Below are 17,285 nucleotides of genomic sequence, written 5' to 3'. Positions count from 1 at the left end.
GCAGTTGAGGTCAGAGTTTGAACAGAGGAATGGAAATATTTGCCATTAAAAGAATATACCGAAGGGAAGAGGTAGGAGATATCATGAGTTGAGAAGTTATAATGGATAAATATGTGTTCTGTAGAAGGAAGAGCATAGCCTTGACATTGTCAATTCCAATTTCTCAGAGTTTGAAGTGCCTCAATATAATTAATCACTACTATGAAAGAAAAAAATCAAACTACTACCAGGGGATATTTGGAAACAGAGCTGTCATGTCTGAAGTTACATCATAATACATTAATAATCATACCATATTCTTTAGCACTTCACCTTTTTCTCATTTTGGCCACAGAAGAGTATTTAGTCTTTAATAACTATAGAGTTATTTCCCATAATGTATCATATATTAAGGTATAAATCAACTAAGAAAATCAAAATATATTTTAACATGATAGCATAATGTATTAGACTACTTTTTCATTTACTGTTAATGCATGAGCAATGAGTGAGTTTTCTTTAGTTCAAATTGAAGTAGACTAATTCAGGAAAAGGACAGAGGACAAAGCGATAGATTCGCTCTCCACCAAAACGACTGGGCGCTGCTTCCACTCTGTCCTTCAGAGTTAATCTTGATAAGAGACCATATTCAGAGGATCTTGGGTAGTTGAGAATTTCAGTTCCTGAATTGCCCTGATTTGTCTACTGGTATTTCCTTATACTCCACTAAGAGTTTTCAAAATCAGTTATTAACCCCTGTCCCTCATGAACCATCTATGAGTAACAAACTCTGTTGATCTCAAGGTTTAAATGAGCAGTCAACAAAAAGGCTTCCAATTTTCAACAATTGAATTCTTCTAAATGGGTCCACTGGGCTCCTTCTCTCTATCAGCCTCTGCTTGGGTGCTGTCTGTGTGTGATGCAGATTTCCTCCACACAAAACTCAGAGGAGCCCAGTTCTTCCTTTGGATCTCAGATCTAGGTGACCCAGTACTGTCCAGCTGTGGAGATCAGTAGCTAAAAAGGGTTTTAGAAACTTTACATACATTTCCTGGGCATTTATTACATTTTTAGGAGCCAGGAAAGGACAAGTCCTTTTTACTCATGCAGAAACAAGCTTTAGTGTGTTACTTCAGGAGGTGACTGGGGTAATAGACTTGCTACCTGGTTATTTTTCCATCAATGCTCATGCAGTCCCACAGCCAGCAGGGGGCATCTGCAACACAGATTTAAGTTGAATTTACCTGTAAGTGGGACACATTGGAACACCTATTTTGGGGTGTGTTGTAAAAACCCTGCCCTGTAGTTTCCAACCCTACTCCATCTCATCTTTCTTCTTGAGTGTTCCAGACACGATGTCTAGAGTCTAGAATGAAACTTGCCTGTGGCTGCTGGAAGTGTTTCAACCACAGGAAGGGACTATACATCAGCGCTGCTGCTGTGTCTTTTAAGTCCTAATGAGTTATGGTCTCATACTTGATTCTGATCAGATTGCAAGTGATTGCATTACTTTCCCTGCTTCTTCTCATCAAGGTCCTAGGCAAAATATACAGTGTGAAAAATCGAATGAGCACTTTCTGTTGAGTTCGACTTGTCTATTTTCAAAATCTTTAAGGAACAGAAACTGAATTCAGTTACTTTTTAGTCCTTGTAATGATTTCTGTGGCTTTACCTCTTTCTGTTTAAACAGATTAAGAGGCATCTCAGTCCTCAATGACTTATTCTATACCACATCACAATATTACACCTGTCCCATTCAAAATCCAGTTTAACCATATCCTGGCAACTCATTCATTCATTCACTCATTTACTCACTCACTCATTCATTCATTCATTCATTAATCAGTTTTACAGCAAATCTTTATTGAGTGCCTATTAAGTGCTAGGCCCTGGGAAAAGTGCTGAGGTTATAATTGTGAAAAAAGCAAACAGATATTGACCTTGCTGTTGGGGACTTGATACTCTATTGGGAGAGTTAGGTAATACTCGAAAAAGTATACAGAGATATAAATGCAAATTGATAGGTGCCATGAAAGAAAAGTATAGAAGGTTCTGAGCAGCAGAGTATATAATGGCTCTCATTGCATGACATTTATGTTTTCAATTTAGTATACATTTGTGCTCCTTGAAATTAGGAGCTATGTTCTTTTACTGTTATATCCCACCCACTTTTAACAATGATTAGAAAAAACTACATGCATGAATCCTACATTCATTTGTTCCACTGTCTCCCAGGCAATGAACATCTTTGTAACCTTGAAAACCTAGCACAGGACCTTATGTATAGCTCAAATATAATTATGTTTTTAAAAATTCATTGGTATTTCTGTTTTTTAGTGATTGCTAGTACTACTTTTCTATGGTTGTGCACCTTAAGGTAATAACTTTCACTCAATTTAGCCATTAGCAGGAAGGACAGTGATGACAGAGGGCCTTTTAAAATTTGATTTTCTGGTCAACATACCCACACAAGGATCAGATTTAATACTGCACAACCCTAGAATTATTCAACCCTTTTGAGCTTGAAATTACTAGTATGAGTCATCTAGAGAAAGAATTATCATCTCCTAAGACTTTAATTAAAATCTTCATCCAGACATTTCCAATTGATTTTATTTCCAAACAAGTTTTTCTTTATGAAATAAGGTGGGAATGAGAGGAGAGGAGAAAAAAAAAATTGTTTCTTGTTAATAATCATTAATGCCATGCAGCCAGGAAAAATGCTTACTGTGTGGTCAAATACTGTCACAGATGGAATCTGGAATCATAAACAAATTATGAAAAATTCTTCTTTGGATAGGATTGTTTCTGACACTAAATTCATGTCAGATACATTCAAATTTATCTTTACAGGGCAAAATAATATGGTACGTTTGAGTTTTTGTTTGGTTTGACTTTCCGTTTGACCTCTTTCATTCCCATATTTATGTTTGTAGCTCTGGTGGGCAGGAAGGGCCAAGGGAGATGAAATAGTGTTTCAGGAGCTTTCAAGGAGAAAACTAATGAGTATCACAGTTCTTGTAAAAAGAGCAAAAAGATTTAAAGTGGTTTGAAATTCAGCATCGGTCAAATCTTCAGCCTTTAAAAGTTTACTGTTTTTTAAGAGGAGGTGCAAGAATATCATTCATTCTTTGAATTATATCAAACTCCAAATTAAACCAAATGGATTTCCCAACTTATATGCTCATACTTTTTAATGTCCTATATTTGAACCTATACTAAGTCAGCAGAAAAAAGCATTTTCCAAAACACTCCATTTCCTTTCTCTATTACATCCCTTTGACATGATACAAATTTGAGGAAAAGAGCAATCTGGTATTCTGTTTTCTTTGTCTGCTCTGAGGAAATGGAATATGACTTTCTACAGAAAATGTTATAAATGGTAGTTTATTTCTAGGTCACCCCACAGGCAAAAAATTATTTAAGTAATGATAGATAAAATAGTACTAGGGTTTTGATTTATTCTGGGTTAAAAAAGCTATGTGGGATGGCTTATACATTTATCTATCATTAATAAACAGTGTTTGTATGGGAAACGATATCCTGAAATAGTTAGCAAAAGAAAATTTGGAAACACATTGAGTTTTTTTTTTTAATTATCTTTTTTTGAAGTTAATAGATCACACAAAACGTTACATTAAAAAACATAAGAGTGGGGTAGGGGGTGGGGGTATACAGGAACGTCTTATTTTTTTAATGTAACTTTTTTTGTGTGATGTATGTATCTTGAAAAAAATACAGTTTACAAAAATGATGGGGTGGAGGGGTGGGGAGTGAGGATATGGGAACCTGTTATGTTTTTTATTTATTTTTTAAATGTTTTTTAATGTAACATTCTTTGTGATCTATTAACTTTAATTTAAAACGTGTAAAAAATTAAAAACAAAAACAAAAAAACATAAAGGTTCCCATATATCCTACTCCCTACCTCCCACCCCCATCAATTTTTTAAACTGTATTTTTTTGAAGATATGTAGATCACAAAAAATGTTACATTCAAAAAATATAAGAGGTTCTCATATACCCCACAGTCCCCTCACCCCACTCCTCCCACATCAACAAACTCTTTCATCATTGTGGCACATTCATTGTATTTGGTGAATACATTTTGGAGGATTGCTGCACCACATGGATAATGTTTACATTGCAGTTTACACTCTCCCCTAGTCCATTCAGTGGGTTATGCCAGGATATATAATGTCCAGCATCTGTCTCTGCAATATCATTTAGGGCAACTCCAAGTTCCGAAAATGCCCCCACATCACATCTCTTCTTCCCTCTCCCCGCCCTCAGCAACTACATGGCCACTTTCCTCCACATCAATGCTACAATTTCTTCCATTACTAGTCACAGTAGTTCCATAGTAGAATATCAGTAAGTGCACTCTAATCCATATTTTATTCCTCCATCATGTGGACCCTGGGATTGTGATGTCCACTCCACCTCTGTATTGAGTGGAGCTTAGAGTCCACATGGATGATGGATGCACTTCTCCTGCTTGCAGTTGTAGGCACTCTCGGTTCCCTGGTATGGTGGTTGACCATCTTCCCCTCCATTTTAGTTGACCTGGGTAAGTCCAGTGAACCAGAGGGTAGGAGTTGTAACTCTGCTGAGGCTCAGGGCCTACCTGGCAATATGAACAGTCCAGAGATTCAAGTGTCCTGAGTATATGCCATCCTAGGTTCAGTAAAAGTGACAGAAGAGGCATGTGTAGAAAGGTCACATCTGAATCCAACTCCATCACACTCAGGAACACAAATTTGGAAGTAGGTCCCACTGACATGGCACTGAACTCCAGAGCCATCTGCCATGACCATAGAACCTGTGTGTCTCCATAGTCCTCAGGAGAGCCAGTACCTGGGGTTGTATCTACTTTGGCTGTCTCTGGAGTCCTGCTGAGATGTGCATAAATGTGGCTCTTCTGATGACCTCCCGACTCTTTTTTTGAACTCTTAACCATATAAACTCATTTGTCTCTGCCATTTCCCCCTTTTATTCAAGGTAAAAAAAGCAGTTTTTTACACATGATCCTACATGTAGGCTGAGATACTCTGCTGGTCTCAGTTGACCCTTTTATTCAAGGTCTCTTTCTAGTTGTGTCACCAGTTAGTGATTGGTAGTAATCACTTGGTGCCAGGGAGGCTCATCCCTGGGAGTCATGTCCCATGCTGGGAGGAAGGTAATGCATTTATATGCTGAGTTTGGCTTAGAGAATGGCCACATTTGAGCAATATGGAGGCTCTCAGGAGGTAACTCTTAGGCACCCTGCAACTCTAGGCCTAGTTCATATTTCAGGCACACAGGCTCATAAGCATAGTCATCAGTATCAAGGGTTCATTGTTGGACCATCCTTATTCATTGGTCTTTGACTTTGCACTTGGGGTGTCATTGTTGTTCCATTGGGGAATGTGATAGAGCTCCCCTGGGTAAGAACTCAGTTCTCCCTCAGTTGTCATTTGTAACTCTAACTACTATGAAATACCCAACATATATCTGAACATTTTTATATACCCTATATACATATCCTGGAGAACTCCCTCCCTACCATGTGCCCTCCATCAATAACACCCCACACGAGTGTTCCTCCCCTGCTATAGTTGAACCTCTCCAAAACTTCTTCAAAAATGAAGACTAATATATTGCCAAATTCAATTAATCGGAAAATGAAATAGTAATGGTAGGTTTAAAGATTAGAAATAGAATACATATTAATTTAGAAAAAATAAAAATAAATTGGAGGATTAAAAAATGAAAAATATTATAAAGCTTTGTTTTTGACATTTTGCCTTTCATCACTGTAATAAGTATTGCCCTGTATGTACAGTGGCAAGGCAATTTCTTTCATTTCTTCCTCAGTGTCTACATCCTTTCTTTTTTTTTTTCTAATTTTTAATTTTGTCTCCACAAAAGTTTTAGATCACAGTAATTCACATATACAATATATCCAACAGCAAACCCTTTCCCCCCTTCCCCAGAAATGATCTTTTTACATGTTCATGTTATATTTGCTGCAGCTGATGTACAGATATTGAAACATAGCTATCAAACATGGTTCACTTATGGTTTATATTTTAGACTGTACAATTTTCTAAATTTTAGTTACCTTATATTTTACATTATGGTTTACATTTTAGCCTATAGACTTTTATATATTTTTGGTGTAATTTAACATGTCCTATATCCATCATTGCATGATCTTGTGGAACACTTCCGTTGCCCCACAGTTATCCTGATTCCATCTATTCTATACCTCTCTCCCCCTCCCCTCAGGACCCACAGTGACAATCAGTCTTCACTGCTTGAAGGACCAGATTCACAGATACTTGTAACAATGCTGAGGACTTGACATACTAAACTGCCCTAACCCATTTGGAGCCACCGAATCTCTCTAGGGACACAGTTCCCTCTGTTTGAGAAGATCAGGCCTCCCCAGGATGTAGGTACACCTTCACACAAAGATAAAACACACTATGACAAAATGAGGACTCACACACTCCCTAGAAGCCTGCCCCTGTGCCAGATGCCCGCCCCCCCAAGCACCTTAAACAGGTAATCCTTCCTTATCATATTTTTTAAAGAGTTTTCGCAACATTATACTTTCAACCACATACTTGACAATCTCCCATGTTCAACTGTTCCCCCAGCCCTACCCCCCAATTCCTTGGGCCATTGACCCATCCTCTCAACCCTAAACACACACCCCCCCCCCCCAAGCCCACAAAGCCCCATTCAAAGTTATCCCTATGCCCCTGTCTGGTAGACTGCACACATTGAGTTTTGAGATAAGACACTACCTCTTTACATGGAAACAGTCTTTGAAGGCTCCTGTCAATACAGTTTTACCTCATTTTTTTATATTCATACAGAATTTGCTGTTAGCTGGGTGCTGTACAGAAGTCCCTCCATCGCCCATCTGTCCATCAGAAAGGAGAGAGAGGGTAAACTGCCCTCATCTAATGCTGCTCTCTTCCCTCCCTAATCACTCTTCACACTCAAGCAATAGAGAACTACTTCTATGTCCCTGAAAACTACATGCACAAACCCTTCTCTCTACCTAAAAGGTCTATCACTTCCTTGTCTACCTGGAAAATTCCTACTCATTCTCCAGCTCTCTTTTTTTTTTTTTCTTTTTCTTTCTATGAAGCCTCCCTGACTCTCCCACATAGACATAGGTGCTCCTCCACCAGGGCACTGTCACCTTCAGGACATCCTCTCCTTAAACAGATGTGTGTGAATATTTGCAAGTCTGAGACCTCAGGAAGCTATTGGCTTCTTGAAGGCAATGTACCACCCAACAGTAAAGATGACCAATGAGTAAATTATTTTAATGAGTAACTGAATGAATTAATAAATAATTATTTTTAATATAGCCAACCCCTGTGTTCTAATTATCCTCTCATGTCCAGCTATTACTCTTTGAACAAGTAAGAATACCCAAATATATATCTGCCTTTTAAAAAATAAATGACTCAAACAGAGCAAAAGAGACAAGGATAAAAGAAATATTTATTTTTGTGATGTATATATCTTCCAAAAAATACAATTTACATAAATGATGTGGTGGGGTGGGGGTGGGTTATATGGGAAACTCATGTTTCTTGTTTTTTAATGTTTTTTAATGTAACATTCCTTGTGATCTATTAATTTTAATTTAAAAATTTTTTTAAAAAAAGAAATATTTAAAGACAAGACACAAAACAAAAACCCAAAAAAACCTAAAACAAAGCCAAATAAAAAACCAAGAAAAGTTCATCAAATACCCTTATCTAAATATTGGTGAGTGGATTATCGGCTCCAGGTTGAATTTAAAAACTGTTGCTGCATATATTCGCCTTATATATGGGAACTAAGAGGATGGGACATTGCCTCCTGACAAAAGATGACCCTCGTCTCTGGCTGCAGTACTGCACACTAGCCAGCAGGGGATGTATACAAATATTGTGGGGTTTTTTTCACCCCAAATAATATGATTTCTTCATATTTCAGATAAATGTAAAATTGGCAATTCTTGTCTCTAGAGATAGATATGAGAGGTGGTGGGAGTAATCCCTCACTAACTTGTGAGACATTTTTAGAATGTTTTAATTTGGTGCTCTAAGCATGGATTGAGTTTGGTTGAAAAACAATTATGCAGTTAGTACCAAAATTGAAGAAGCAGTATTATTTGCCAAATGCTGTGCTAATTGACTCATAGGCATTAGCATATTTAATCATTACAAAAAATCTATGAGGATGTACTATTTTATCAGTTTCTATATTTTTACCTAGTTTTGAGGTTAAAAAAAAAATAGACCTTAGGTATTGTAAGTACCCTACAGAGTCTGGAATTAAAACAACACTTGTTGTTACTCACTGTGTTCTATAAGCTCCCTTAGCAGAGCAATCCCAGTTTCAACCTTGATGCTGTTCTAGTCTAAGAATGATTGCTGTATGGTTGGCATCAGTCAGAGCCCTAGGGAAAGAATAGAAATGGAAAGAAATAAAAAGAAAAAGACATTGTAGAGGTGAATATTTCTATATCATAGCAGGATGTGATATGATAATTGGATATTATGGATTTCTGGTAAGTTACCACAGTAAGCTTCCTTAACTCTTTCTCCCTAATGTGACTTATCATAGAGGCTTATCTTACCCAGTTTACTTGCTTAAATTACCTCACACTGTCTCCATGAGAATAGATGGGGAAAATATATTTACTGTAGTAAAATCGTATTTGGTGGCTATATGACTCCCATCACAGCTCTTTAAAACTTTGGTTATGAGCAGCATTGATTAGAGGATAAATGTGAGTAGCTTTGTGAGGAACAAAACCAAGATATTTTTAGTTCACTTCAGCAAATATTTTTGGATGTTTACTATGTTGCCAAGCATGGTGCTAGGCACAGGGGTTAAAAGGTATTTAAGACTCAATTCCTATCCTCAAAGAGTCCTCATATCTAGTTTGGAAAACAAACATATAAATCAATAACCATAGTGCAATATGAAAAAGCCTATCTTAAAAGCATATATAAATTGCCAAGGTGACCGTGAAAGGATAGCTTCTTGGGTCTTTCAACAGAAAGGTGGTCATCTTATGGATTAATATTTAAGATTTGCCTAATGCTTTCAGAGTTCAAACCCATGATAAAGGAATGGTGAGCTTAGAAGGTTAGTTTTGAAGCTGAAAACAGTTGAATCCTGAGATGGAGGAGGGCCCTGAGTAATGGCCACATCTATTCAAAAATATTGAAGGTAGAAGGGAGTAGTACAATTTTGCTCTAGTCCAGTTCTTTGGCAATTAGTACCATCTTACTGCATGTAAGATACTTCAACAAGGGGGAAGTCTAACCATTGACTAAAGCAGATATTGTTATTGTAATTATTATCTTGTGTAAACTGATTAACTTGTAATGTTGTTATAAAAAACAAATATTTAAGTAATAAAAAAAGAGTACTCCAGCAGCCATTATGGAACAGTGGACAAGGAGATGGAAAAGAAAATCAAATCTATCCGTAAGATAAATGAAAAATAAATTATCAAGCAGAGTAATTTAATTTTATAGCTGGTCATGACCAAAGAAAACATCCTCATTTTTCAAATTAGGAAACTGAGGATTGGCAGTAAAATATAATTTTTTCCCCCAAATGTCTCACATCAAATTAATGGCAGAGCTGGATCAGAACCTTCACAAGACTGGTAGCCAATGCAGTGAATATTCCGCCTGTGAGCTCTATAGTCAGACAGCCTGGCTCAAATCCTCTCTACCACATACTGGTTGGATTATCTTGTACAGGTCATTAAAACTCTGTCATTCAGTTTCCTCATCTGTAAAATGGGGATGCAGCTACAGTATCTACCATATATAAAATGAGAGAATGCATATAAAGCAATAATTAAGGTAAAAATGAGATAATGCATATTAGCCTATGACATGATATCAATAAGCATTCATTATTACTAGAATTCATATGTCCTAATTCCTGCATTAATATTCTTTCTACCACAACAGTAGCAGTGAAATGGGGTTTTTGTTCAATCTTGTTTACATGACGCAGAAAGCAATCTCTTTTTTAGATCTGTATGCTCATGCAATGTTCTCTTTCCCCCTTACATCTCTACTTTCAGGGCCAAGGAGATTAAGATCAAGTTGGGAATTCTGCTGCAGAAGCCGGACTTGGCTGTTGACCATGTCATACCACATAATGAGAAGTTGGAGAAACCAGCCAAGACCCAGAAGTGAGTCATGAATATGGATTCCTCTCATTTTTCCTCCAGGGGATGACAATGTTTCAAGTGTATGGCACCATCCCTCATCTGGAGCTCTCCCTCCTTCAATTACTCATTGGGGACCATAAGAACACTCAAAGATTTGTTTTGTACATAAGAATTTTTTTTATTACCCAAGGTCTGGAAGATAATATTGAAAATTGGCAGGATACTTTAAAAATAAAAGTTGAGATTCTGCTTTGAGACCTAGTTGAAGAGACAGACCATATCTTATAAAATAGAATCCATTCCCTCACACATTTTCATTTACTGACCTTGGGTCAGTTAACCGTTTCCAATCCAACTGACTACGTTCAGTGGATGCTTGCCTACTAAGGAACTATCCAAAGTTACTTCCTCAGAAAGATGCAAGTGGGAACATTTACTTCGAGAAGATGCTAAGGACATGGCAGACTATTTAAGTCTTATAGTCTCCTCTCCAAGATATTACCCCACCAAGGTCAAGCAGAGGCTTGTAAGGCTGCTACTTGATAGAGGAATGAAAATTTACTTGAGAAGCTATTTCTACTTAATGGATATCAAACACCTCCTCCCCCCACCATCTTTAATTTAATATTCCCAACTGATTGCATCTCTGCAGTCTTCGATGCTCCCCTCCAATTTCGAAAACTTCCTCCTGTCAATTTAGGTATGGTGGGAAACTATAGTTCTAAAGGTTCAAGATGCTATTGCAGTTAATCCAGCTCTCACCATTTGCATTGGCCCTGCTTTAACTATTAACTCTACTCATAGCTTCCCCATTGCTTCCCATTGTTCCACTTGCTACATAGTGGAAATGCACCCCATTTTCCCTTTAAAGTAGAAATAACCATGAAGATCAAGAAAAGAAAGTGGGAAGAAGAGAGCTGAATGTATTAATACTCTTTCAGTCTACTACCTAAAGGTTCTGAGGAGATCACAGAAGTGTGTGAAACATACAGGCTTCCCTTTAAACTTCTTTTTTTCTTTTTATATTTAACATTTGTCCAAATTGGCCAACACTTCCTATGCCCAAATGACCTTCAACGTAATAGAGACTGGATTGGTTGGGGGATAAAGGTATGGATTACTGTGTTTTAATCTTCTTCCATCAACATAAGTAGATATTTCCATTCTCTTCCTTTTATTACTTCAAAGTGATCCCAAACCGGAAGTGAGGCATAATTGAGTTTTCTGTATCTAAAAAAGGGATGCTAATTCAATGTGAAGCAGCAGGCATCAGTCACTAGTGGAGAATAAGAACCACATTTCATTGGAGCAACAGATCAAAAGTCTATTTTGAAGTACACAGTGTGGTAGTTATTACCCTGTTGGAATTAATTTTTTCAAAATAAACATAGTACTATATTTCCTGCTTTGATTCTCTGCTTATAATATTCAACACAGACACTTGAGCTATTTGATTTAACAAGAATTAGGAGAGAAGCTGTTTTAGAAAAAACCTGGGGTTGACATTTATTAGATTATTTGCCTCTCTTGTCTCCCATCCTTTTCTTCTTCTAGAAGTTTGAATTGTTTTGGAAAATCTTTCATATCTCTAGAGAAAACTTGTGTGTTTCTAATACATTTTAACAATGATTACTATAAATCTTTCCCATCCTCTTCTAAATTCTCTTAACCCATTTCCACCACCTCAATAGTTGCCAATTTTATACCTTTTACCTGACTAAGAAAAAAGATTAATTTCTGCATGAGCTCTATTGATCTCTCTCCTTTTCTCTTTAAGCTTTCTCTTTATTTTCTTTTTTTATCCATGTTCTTTTGACTGAAGGTATTTTCACCCCTCTTGTCTTCTTTGGGCCATTGACATCAGAACCCCATATAAAATGCATTTTTATATTTTAACATATTTTATTCTTCCCTTTAAAAAAAAATTGGAAAATTGAGAAAAACAGAAAGAAAAAGAAAAGCTGAAGATACCCCTACCACCGTAATTTAGATTCTGTAATCACTTAGTAGTCCAAAACGCATTCTTTGCTTAGTATTCTTAATGGCTCCTTTTCCTTCTACATTTTCTCATCACTCTTCTGCTATGAACAAACAAGGGCCCGTGTTCCACTCTAAAAAATACAGTGAATTGTTGCTTGACTCGTCCAACCTTGCACTTTTCTGTTCCTATCCCATGCTCTAGCTTTCATTAGCTAACTCTAGAAATAGAAGTCTTTACTCACTGCTTCCAGTATCTTCTTTAACTCCTTCTTACCAAGTGTAAATCTTACTGTCTCCCTGAAACTGTTGTTTCTAAGGCCTAATCTTAGACTGTAGAGGTTCAGTTAAAACTCATTTCCTTAACATCTGACACTGATTCTCTCTCCTGATTTCTCTTTTCTCTACATGCTCCTACTTCTGCCCACCTTCTGTATGTGAACATCCCTTAAGACTGTTGTAACTCCTCATAATAAACAATAACCAATTAGTAAACCATATAATTTTAATTTGTGATAATGGCTATCATGGGCTGTAATATAATTGATTTCAAAATGCTCAGGGGGTAGTATACATATTCTATAGTTTATTTTATATTCTAGATGCTCCTTTTCTCCCTGCCTATGTCACCAATTTTACCTATGTTTTATTTTGTTTTTAGTACTTTATATTTCTAGAAAGAATGGGATAAGGGCTCCAGAAATGTTCATGGACTTGAGACTGGTCGAGAGTAGACCAGTCACTGCAGGGCAGGAAGGAAGACCAGAGCAGGTACTTGCAAATACCAATAAATAACTTGAACTTTGCTATTCTTGAGTGAGAGTATGTGAGAATGTTAACATGAGTATTTAACTCTGGCCAGACACTGGGCTAAATCTTTATAGTTGTTGCTACATATACACAGTAAATGGCAGGTAGTATTTTTTTTTTGTAGATTAAAAAAGTAAACAAACTGGTGTTTAGAGAGGTTAAAATATGTTCCCATGGTTATAGCTAGTAAGTGTCAGCATTGCCAACCAAATAGTAATGGTTCTTGGGACTAGTCAGTGAAATCTAGGTTTTGAGTTGTTTGTGGATTTCATCACGTTGGGCTAACTCACGGCGAATTAAGCCATTAATCTGACCACATTTATTGAAATTGGGATCAATGCTATAGGAAATGCCCCATTGGACAGGGTAGAATGGGAGAAGTTCTCCATGAATGACTAATTATAAGTTTAGTCAGTGAGTACGTCATTGTCATTTGAGAGATTTGGCAAGTAGAAACAATAAGAGTTCAGGAAAGGGAGACAGTGCTTCTAGCTAAGATGGTCACTTCCTGGATGAGGTGGCATTTACACTGGACATTATAAAACAAGTAGCTAATCATCTAGATAAATGTTTTGATTTTCATTTTGAACTGGCTTCCTCCCTGCCACCCCACACCTACACACACAGACTCCGTTTCTACCCTCTGTGGTCAGCTATGACCTTGCAAACCAGGATACTTATTGGTCATTTATATCTGCATCTATCTTATTTCCAAAGAAGACAGACTTAATGAGGGCTGGAAAATTCTGAGAATTGGGACAGGATGAACCTGTGTTACCTTCTGGGCTGGTAATCAGAACACTGGGCTTCATGCTGTGGGGGATGTGTCCTGCTTGACCGTGTCCATGAATCAATCCAGACTAATTTAATCCCCAAGCAGGCTCTGCACATGTCCTTTTCAGGAATTTAATATTGGCTGTGATGTGCTGCTGATATTGACCATTAGCCTGGTTCTAACAAAACCATTTGGAATAAATAGGGCCAGGTAGAATGCTTGAGCTTGGTGCACCTGCTCATGTCATTTCTCCTTGCTGTCTTCATTTATTCCTTTATACTAACCAGAAGATGAAGGGAGAGAGGCAAATTAGTTTACACTTTAGAAATAAATTTCTGAGGAATTACTTCACCAGATTTGTTGCTCTCATTTATGGCATATTTAACCTTCAAATAAACAGTAAAAACATAAAACTTTATGAAAAATCAAATAATTAGGACTCACAATCTGTTCTGCTATGTGGAGTAGAGAAGTGAAGGAATTATTCACAGTAACCAAAAAGCTTACTGCTTCTGTCTTAGACTCCTTACATAAATAGAGGCTGAATCTGAGCCTAGGACAGCAAAATGAAGAATGGAATTAGCAATTGTCTTGTCAACCTTGACTTCTAATTTGAATATTAAACCCACAAAATATAAATTTAAAAAAAAATAGAAGCCACAATTTCCCTGGGTTGACTGGACAGTTGTATAAGCATGTTAAGAAGTTAGGAAATTTCAGTTTAGGAAAAACACCTTTACTGATTGTAGTAGTCTAATCAATGCCTTGCTAGTATGCTGGGTTTTTTTTTAAAGATTTATTTATTTATTTATTTCTCTCCCCTCGTCCCAGTTGTCTGTTCTCTGTGTCCATTTGCTGCGTGTTCTTCTTTGTCCACTTCTGTTGTTGTCAGCGGCACAGGCATCTGTGTCGTGTCTCTTTTATTTGTTGTGTCATCTTGTTCCATGTGTTCGGTGCCATTCCTGGGCAGGCTGCACTTTCTTTTGCGCTGGGCGGCTCTCTTTACGGGGTGCACTCCTTGTGCATGGGGCTCCCCTATGCGGGGACACCTCTGCGTGGCATGGCACTCCTTGAGTGCATCAGCACTGCACATGGGCCAACTGCATACGGGTCAAGGAGGCCTGGGGTTTGAACCGCGGACCTCCCATGTGGTAGACAGATGCCCTAACCACTGGGCCAAGTCCGCTTCCCTTGCTAGCATGTTTTGATTTGACCATGAAGAATTCACATCATAATGCTAGCGTTAAAGCAGGGTGAGCCTGGCAGCCTGAAGTCAGCCATTTTCCCAGACAACACCAGCTCGACTTGACACAGTTCTGCTATGAGAGAAAAATTGGTGGTTAAAATGAAATATCTGTAGGGTATATGCATGTATAAATGTTAAAATAAAAACAACCTAAGGGGAAATTATATGCTGATTGTTACTTTCTCTCTTTTTTTAATTAGAGAAGTTATAGGCTTACAGAACAGTCATGCATAAAATGCAGAGTTCCCATATACCACCTGTTTTAGTTTGCTACCTTGCATTAGTGTGGTTCAATTGCTGCAATTCGTGAAAGAACATTTTTATAATTGTACTGTTAACTATAATCCATCATTTACAATAGGATTCAACTGTTTGTGTTGTATAGTCTTATGTGTGTTTCTTTAATTTTATTTTTATTCTGGTGACATATACAACCTAAAATTTACCCTTTTAACCACATTCAAATTTGTGAACAACAGTTCAGTACATAATGTACTAATCACGTTTCTTTCCAGAATAGTGAAATCTTTAAAATATATATTATCCGGTCCTAATTGGGCAGGTAAAAATTCACCCAGATTTTAGATTTGCTATAATCACATTTACAGCATGAGTCAGTGTATACATCCTGCTTATCTTCCACTAACCTGAATAAGATGGCCTTGAGGTATGGATGTGAAATCCAGTGCCCTTTGCTGTTTAAATCAGATGATTACAAGGCAACATTGGTAAGACAGAGAACATGAGTTCAATCCCTTTGTTGAATCAACCAACTGCATTAAGTTACCTTTGAAAAGAGACCACTACTAGAGTCCCTGTGATGGGAAATAAGAGGATATCAAGACGCAAGTCCATGTCAGATAGATTCTACTTCCAAAAAGGATCAGACTTAAACCAAATTGTTACAAAGAACTGAAGATATGCCATATAGATATATGAAGTCAAACCCACCTCATCAAACCTAATGGTTAGAAAGACAAAAACTGAAAGTGCCTTGTTCCAGGCAATGGCTCATCAGTCATATCCTTTCCACTAAAGACAGACTGTGCAATTTCATTCAATGTATGTGTTTAACAGAGTTTTCTTTCTCAATTCTTGATTTAGACCTTCGCCAGACGAAGCCCTGCAGTGGTGTGATTCCCTGGACAAGCTCCTGCATAACGACTGTAAGTTCACACTGTTTTTCATAGGGAATCAAGGGAGAAACAGAGAAAAAAAATCCTAGTGTTCTCCACATGTTCTTTTCCCCCCACTTTGACATTTCTCCAATTTTTCAAAAGGGTCTCAATGAAGCCTGGCTAGCTCAGGATGCCAAGTGAATGTGGCTATCTAGCTCACAAGAAAAGGAAGTTGCACTGCACTGCAGGAAAATTCTGAGCACTTATGATTGCAGATTTGTGTTTCATCTGTCCTGCTTAATTGTATGAGCTAGGGCAATTAGCTTGAATGGTATGCTTCTTAATATTCTCATCACTAAAAATAGGGATACTGCCTTTTTTTCAGCTTAAACCTAATTGCATTGATAATGATTGGTAAGAGTAAAGAGCACTATGTGTTATGGGTAGTACATCCTAGTTCAAAGTGCAATTATTTGCTCTTGTGGTTTGATATGGTTATCTCCCCTAGCCTCGGTTTTCCCTTCTGGTGGCATGCCTTTTACATCTTCATTCAAAGGATGATGAAGGTGCAGTCCAGCAGAAAAATCCTTTGAGGATAATACTAATATTATCTTGAGCACTACTTGCCTTTCCCCTAATCCAAAATCCTTACTAATTCCCAAGGATCTACAGAATAAAGTTCAAATTTCTAATGTTCAAGATCCTCATGTAACTACAGCCTGCTGGTCTATCAGCAAGTTGATAGACAAGTTCTCTAGTCCATATAGAATTTCTACCTGCTAATCCCTTTGCCTGGAATACCTTGTTCTCCTGTCTCTATTGAAATTCTCCCTTTCTATAAAAGCTAATCTAAATGCTAAATGGCTGCTCATTTTTCTGGACCATCCAGAATGATTTATCCTCCCTCTGAACTTCCAGAGTTATTTATCTGCATATCCCTTATGTCACTCAATACTTTCTATCTTCTATTCTGCTCATGAACATCTTCCTTTTACTGTAAGGAAAATTCATTTTAATTTCATCATTAGTGGGGGCTTAGTCTTCTTCATCTGAATAATCCCATAACAGAAAGTGCATAATATGGAGAAAACAAACACTTGTTGAATAATTCACTCTAAAAGTATGATACAATTTAAAATATTCAACTATATTTCTCCATCTTAACCACAGAATGGAATATGAAAC

At 37.3% G+C, this 17,285-nt stretch overlaps 1 protein-coding gene across 1 annotated transcript in view; it reads left to right on the top strand.

Annotated features, from left to right (window-relative positions):
• RGS5 (regulator of G protein signaling 5) overlaps positions 1–17,285 on the top strand; it is a 61,570-nt gene that overhangs the window by 23,227 nt on the left and 21,058 nt on the right. The window contains exons 2-3 of the mRNA XM_004449383.4: positions 10,085–10,195; positions 16,087–16,148. Coding sequence (XP_004449440.2) covers positions 10,085–10,195; positions 16,087–16,148 — 173 coding nt within the window. The remainder of the gene's footprint in view (positions 1–10,084; positions 10,196–16,086; positions 16,149–17,285) is intronic.

This window comes from Dasypus novemcinctus, chromosome 13, assembly GCF_030445035.2.
Source record: "Dasypus novemcinctus isolate mDasNov1 chromosome 13, mDasNov1.1.hap2, whole genome shotgun sequence".
In the NCBI taxonomy this organism is placed as follows: Eukaryota; Metazoa; Chordata; class Mammalia; order Cingulata; family Dasypodidae; genus Dasypus; species Dasypus novemcinctus.
This window is presented reverse-complemented; position numbering and strand designations above follow the sequence as displayed.